At 42.1% G+C, this 7456-nt stretch overlaps 1 protein-coding gene across 1 annotated transcript; it reads left to right on the plus strand.

The window, feature by feature from the left end:
• The first annotated feature begins 340 nt into the window (after positions 1 to 340).
• Positions 341 to 1934, plus strand: LOC146063332 (somatostatin receptor type 4-like). The gene has a single exon (XM_083175613.1). The coding sequence runs from the start codon at positions 585 to 587 to the stop codon at positions 1761 to 1763; it is 1179 nt and encodes a 392-aa protein (XP_083031739.1). The 5' UTR covers positions 341 to 584; the 3' UTR covers positions 1764 to 1934.
• Positions 1935 to 7456: the final 5522 nt, after the last annotated feature.

The following is a 7456-nucleotide window of genomic DNA, read 5'->3' on the forward strand; positions in this document are numbered from 1 at the left end:
TTAGATCTCTGCAGCATTCCCTGCAGTGCATGCTGGCACTTGTAGTTCTTTATAACCCAGTGAGCTACAGGTTGTGTTACCTAAATAGTTTTATGAATCCAGGTTACACTGGGTGCACAGTGCATTTATTTTCTGTTCCGTGCTAAGGAACTTTAGAATGCAGGAACTGATCCACTAACACTTGCACCAGCCCAGTTACTTACAGACTAATTATGCATCTTTCTGGAAGATGCCTGAATCCATTGAACTAATCACAGAGGGTACGTTGCCTATAACAGCAGGAGCACCAGCATGTGATGATGCAGAGGGGTGCATGCCTACAGCTAATGCAAGTGGCTGCTGATATCTTTGTACATCAGCAGCAGCAGCAGCAGCAAACACACAGAGAGCATACACACACACACACACACACACACACACACACACAGAGAGAGTGAGGCTGCACTGCATCATCCATCATCCCTCTCTCCCTCCCTCCTCTCACCCTCTCTCTCTCTCCTTCACACAGTCGCTCTGAAAACCATTTGAAGCTGTGGATCTCCGCTGTAGCAGCTTCTCCCCTGCATTCCTATGGGACACCTGCAATGACTGCATCCCCTGATCTCCTGGCACCGGTGCAGGCCAAGATCCTGCTGAGCACATGGAACCAGTCCAGGGACCTGGCCGACCCCCTGCACCCCTTCAATGGGGTCAGCGGCAGCAGCAGCCTCAAAAATGCTAGCAGCACCAATGCCCCCATGGAGACGGAGAGGGATGTGAGCATGATAGTGATCCAGTTTATCTATGCCATTGTGTGCCTCATTGGACTGATTGGGAACTCCATGGTGATATTTGTCATCTTGAGATATGCCAAGATGAAAACGGCCACCAACATCTACATCCTGAACTTGGCAATAGCTGACGAGCTCTTCATGTTGAGTGTCCCCTTCTTGGCTGCCTCTGCAGCCCTGCAGCACTGGCCCTTTGGCTCAGGGATGTGCCGCACTGTCCTCAGTGTGGACGGCATTAACATGTTCACCAGTGTGTTTTGCCTGACGGTGCTCAGCGTGGACAGGTACGTGGCTGTGGTGCACCCACTCAGGGCAGCCAGGTACAGGAGACCCACCGTGGCCAAGATGATCAACATTTGCGTCTGGATTGTGTCCCTCTTGGTCATATCCCCCATCCTGATCTTTGCGGACACTGAGTCCTCCAAGAACGGGGTGGTGGTCTGCAACCTCATGTGGCCCCAGCCCACCTGGTCCACTGTCTTTGTGATCTACACCTTCCTCCTGGGCTTCTTCCTGCCCGTGGTGGCCATCTGCCTCTGCTACATCCTCATCATCGTAAAAATGCGAGCAGTGGCTTTGAAGGCAGGGTGGCAGCAGAGGAAGAAGTCCGAGAAGAAGATCACCAGGATGGTCCTCATGGTGGTCACCGTCTTCGTCATCTGCTGGATGCCTTTCTACATTGTCCAGCTTCTTAACCTCTTCCTGCCCCACATGGACTCCACCATCAACCACGTCTCCATCATATTGAGTTACGCCAACAGTTGCGCCAACCCCATCCTCTATGGGTTCTTCTCGGACAACTTTAAGAGGTCCTTTCAGAGGATCGTTTGCTTTCGTTGGCTGGAGAATGGGACTGATGAGCCAGTGGATTATTATGCCACAGCTCTGAAGAGCAAGGTGTGTAATAACCACCCATTGGACTTCCAACAGGAGCCCCTCCAGTCTGACCCCTGTTACAAACATGGGACAATCACAAGGACCACTACCTTATAGCAAAACCCGAAGATGCCTTCTTGATAAATAACTTCTGTCAGTCGCACATGCTACTACTGTTCTACCTGAGGTTTACATGTATGTTCCAAGTGTTCTGATCGTGTGTCTTATTTGTATTTATGATAAAATCGAGTGAGCTTAATAAATGATGATCAGCCTGGTCTGAGACTACCCATGGCTCCTCCAACCTTTGTGGTTCCTACAGTATCACATGTTATGGACACCTCTAATTAGTCTTTCTTCCTACATCAATGCATCCAGGGCTCTCCTGCAGGACGACAGTGATGGGAAATATGAAGTTGGTGACCAGCCTTAAGCGATAGGTGTATAGAGTGGCATATACAGTAGCGCAGGGCCACGGATAAGGGGACAGTGGTGCTTAATGTTCTAGCATCACCTGGGAAGGTGGGATGGAAAATGGGGTTATTATGGGGGTGAATGATGGGTGATATAAGTGTTCTTTTGAAAAACATAAAAGACAGGTATGCGAACGTTTTCCTATATAAAATATATATTAAGTGGCATAATAGCTGATTATAGATTATTATTTGTTTATTTATTAATGTATTTATGAACAGTTTTTTATACTGTACAGTGCAGCACAATGTGACTTCTTACAATTTTTTTTAAAGTCAATAGTTCTATCTCCCATTGGATGTTGCTATGGGCAACCAATCAGATACTATCTATTATCTTCCAGAAGGTGCTAAAAAAATGAGAAGTAGATTCTGATTGGTTGCCAACAGCAACATCCCATATGAAATAGAACTTTCATCTTCGTAAATGTCCCCCTAAATATACTATTATCTATCTATCTATCTATCTATCTATCTATCTATCTATCTATCTATCTATCTATCTATCTTTAGCATCTGTTCTATCTTAAGTATCTATACTATATTAGGGGGGTGATCTGAATTAATGTGAGTACAATGAAATATCAGCAGCAGGCTTTACTCTTATATGTACCTTACACTTGCAGTTATATGTCCGGCTATGATGGGAGCAGGATATGGTCATTAGGTTGACAAGCATTGGGTCAACACCATTAGGTCGACATGCAAAAGGTCGACATGAGTATAAGTCGACATGTCATTAGGTCGACATGGGTTAGGTCGACAGTCAAAAGGTCGATATGGGGTTTTTCTCTGTTTTTCGAGACGACATGTGCCGTCAGGCGGTATTTCATGCCCTACCATCCACTAAGGCATGGTGGGAGACTAAAATAGTGTGTTGAGCATAGCGAGCGCAGCGAGCCATGCGAGGGTACACAGTGCTACATCTCAGTGCCCATGTCGACTATGTCGACGTTCGGGTCAAGAAACAGTGAAAAAATTCCCATGTCGACATTTTGACTGTTGACCTTGCCCATGTCGACCTAACACTTGTGTCGGCCTAATGACATGTCGGCATACACTCATGTCGACCTTTCTGAATGTCGACCTAAACCCATGTCAACCTTTCTGCATGACAACATAATGGCGTCGACCCAAGGCATGTTGACCTAACTGCTCTAGACCTAATGATACACACCCGATGGGGATGCGGTCATCTATTAGAATGAACTTAGGTCTACAGTCATTAGGTCGACCCCACTAGGTCGACTGGCAGGAAGGTCGACCTGACTTAAGGTCGACATGGGCCAAGGTCGACATGACTTAAGGTCGAATTTGCATAAAGGTCGACATGAGGAAGGTCGACTGGTCATAAGGTCGACATGGGTTTTTCACTGTTTTTTGAGCCGACATGTGCCAAAAGGCGGTATTTCATGCCCTACCATCCACTAGGGCGTGGTGGGAGAATAAAATAGTGTGCCGAGCGCAGCGAGGCACCGCGCCCGAAGCATCGCGAGCGAATCGAGCGATGCGAGGGTCCGATTCTCATTGCCAACTGTGTCCATGTCGACTGTGTCGTCATTCGGACCAAAAAAACAGTGAAAAACCCATGTCGACCTTATGACTAGTCGACCTTCCTCATGTCGACCTTTATGCAAATTCGACCTTAAGTCATGTTGACCTTGGCCCATGTCGACCTTAAGTCAGGTCGCCCTTCCTGCCAGTCGACCTAGTGGGGTCGACCTAATGACTGTAGACCTAAGTTCATTCTGACAGATGTACCGATTCCGTATTAACTATACAATACAGATGTAGCCGGCCTCTTTCTTGCAGGTGGTGCGCGTGCATGAGACGCTTGTGCGCCCTGTGGCAACAGAGCTCCCCCCCCCCCCACTGTCCGCCGCCTCCCCTGCCGGTCCCCATCGCTGCCCTGACCCCCCCCCGCTTAACCCTGCCCGTCTCCACTGCCCAGCCATGAGAGACTAGGACGCGCGTGCGCATGAGATGCACGTGCGTCCCTGTCCGCCCGGCGCTCTGCAGAGGGGATGTTTGGCGGGCGCCGGGCAAGGACAAGGGGCGCTCCATCTGTATTAGTGTCGGCTTGTGTTCTGCATCCAGTATATGGATAATTATGCACCAGATTCTTTATTGCACCCAGTGATTGTTCACCTTATGCCTTTCTAATTTCTGGTGGCTTTAATAAGAAGTATGATACAAGAGCACAGCTGTGGGCATTAGATGGGCAAACAGACCAGCCAGGATGCGCTGGAGAGGTCAACAAGCAACAAGCACTAATGGTCGACATGGACAAAATATCTCCATGAAAAAAGGTCGACATGAGTGTTCATGATTTCTTTTTTTTTTACTGACTTGTTCATTCTTTACCATCCCAGTGGGCATAAAGGTAGAATAAAATAGTGTGCGGGGCACAGCGAGGCACCATGCCCGAAGCATGACGAGCGCAGCGAGCCAAGTGTGGGGATGCGGTACACTTATACGGGGTCTATGTCGACATAGACACCCCAAAAAATTGAAAAAAATCACGTCGACTTGTTTTCATGTCGACTTGTTCCATGTCGGACTTTTGTTTGTCGACTTTTTTTCAAGTGTTGACCTTTTGAATGTTGACCTATTGACCCATCGACCCAAACCCGACAAGCCATCTGCAAAACTTAGAATCATATATCACAATATACTTTAGCAAAAACATACATGCTTAATACATATCTATATATTATATATCCATCCCTGTGTATAGCGTAGATATTATATATCCATCCCTGTGTATAGAATAGATATTATATATCCATCCCTGTGTATAGCATAGATATTATATACCCATCCCTGTGTATAGCGTAGATATTATATATCCATCCCTGTGTATAGCGTAGATATTATATATCCATCCCTGTGTATAGCATAGATATGATATATCCATCCCTGTGTATAGCATAGATATTATATATCCATCCCTGTGTATAGCATAGATATTATATATCCTTCCCTGTGTATAGCATAGATATTATATATCCATCCCTGTGTATAGTGTAGATATTATACATCCATCTCTGTGTATAGCATAGATATTATACATCCATCCCTGTGTATAGCGTAGATATTATATATCCATCCCTGTGTATAGCGTAGATATTATATATCCATCCCTGTGTATAGCATAGATATTATATATCCATTCCTGTGTATAGTACAGATATTATATATATCCATCCGTGTGTATAGCATAGATATTATATACACATCCCTGTGTATAGCGTAGATATTATATATCCATCCCTGTGTATAGCATAGATATTATATATCCATCCCTGTGTATAGCATAGATATTATATATCCATCCCTGTGTATAGAATAGATATTATCTATCCATCCCTGTGTATAGTGTAGATATGATATATCCATCCCTGTGTATAGAGTAGATATTATATATCCACCCCTGTGTATAGCATAGATATTATATATCCATCCCTGTGTATAGTACAGATATTATATATCCATCCGTGTGTATAGCATAGATATTATATATCCATCCCTGTGTATAGCATAGATATTATATATCCATCCCTGTGTATAGCGTAGATATTATATATCCATCCCTGTGTATAGCATAGATATTATATATCCATCCCTGTGTATAGCATAGATATAATATATCCGTCCCTGTGTATAGCATAGATATTATATATCCATCCCTGTGTATAGCATAGATATTATATATCCATTCCTGTGTATAGAATAGATATTATCTATCCATCCCTGTGTACAGTATAGTGTAGATATGATATATCCATCCCTGTGTATAGAGTAGATATTATATATCCATCCCTGTGTATAGCATAGATATTATATATCCATCCCTGTGTATAGTACAGATATTATATATCCATCCGTGTGTATAGCATAGATATTATATATCCATCCCTGTGTATAGCATAGATATTATATATCCATCCCTGTGTATAACATAGATATTATATATCCATCCCTGTGTATAGCGTACATATTATATATCCATCCCTGTGTATAGCATAGATATTATATATCCATCCCTGTGTATAGCATAGATATAATATATCCGTCCCTGTGTATAGCATAGATATTATATATCCATCCCTGTGTATAGCATAGATATTATATATCCGTCCCTGTGTATAACATAGATATTATATATCCGTCCCTGTGTATAGCATAGATATTATTTATCCATATTGGTGTATAACATAGATATTATATATCCGTCCCTGTGTATAGCATAGATATTATATATCCATATTGGTGTATAGCATAGATATTATATATCCATCCCTGTGTATAGCATAGATATTATATATCCGTCCCTGTGTATAGCATAGATATTATATATCCATCCCTGTGTATAGCATAGATATTATATATCCATCCCTGTGTATAGCGTACATATTATATATCCATCCCTGTGTATAGCATAGATATTATATATCCATCCCTGTGTATAACATAGATATTATATATCCATCCCTGTGTATAGCGTACATATTATATATCCATCCCTGTGTATAGCATAGATATTATATATCCATCCCTGTGTATAGCATAGATATTATATATCCATCCCTGTGTATAGCATAGATATTATATATCCATCCCTGTGTATAGCATAGATATTATATATCCATCCCTGTGTATAGCATAGATATTATATATCCATCCCTGTGTATAGAATAGATATTATATATCCATCCCTGTGTATAGCATAGATATTATATATCCATCCCTGTGTATAGCATAGATTTTATATATCCATCCCTGTGTATAGCATAGATATTATATATCCATCCCTGTGTATAGCATAGATATTATATATCCATCCCTGTGTATAGCATAGATATTATATATCCATCCCTGTGTATAGCGTACATATTATATATCCATCCCCGTGTATAGAGTAGATATTATATATCCATCCTTGTGTATAGCATAGATATTATATATCCATCCCTGTGTATAGCGTAGATATTATATATCCATCCCTGTGTATAGCATAGATATTATACATCCATACCTGTGTATAGCGTAGATATTATATATCCATCCTTGTGTATAGCATAGATATTATATATATCTATCCCTGTGTATAGCGTAGATATTATATATCCATCCCTGTGTATAGCATAGATATTATACATCCATACCTGTGTATAGCGTAGATATTATATATCCATCCCTGTGTATTGCATAGATATTATATATCCATCCCTGTGTATAGCACAGATATTATATATCCATCCCTGTGTATAGCATAGATATTATATATCCATCCCTGTGTATAGCATAGATATTATATATCCATCCCTGTGTATA

This window comes from Crinia signifera, chromosome 3 (genome assembly GCF_055691185.1).
Source record: "Crinia signifera chromosome 3, ASM5569118v1, whole genome shotgun sequence".
Classification (NCBI taxonomy): Eukaryota; Metazoa; Chordata; class Amphibia; order Anura; family Myobatrachidae; genus Crinia; species Crinia signifera.

What these genes read in the sequence shown, in the direction of transcription:
- LOC146063332 (XM_083175613.1), top strand. Translation starts at nt 585, where the DNA reads ATGACTGCATCCCCTGATCTCCTGGCACCGGTGCAGGCCAAGATCCTG.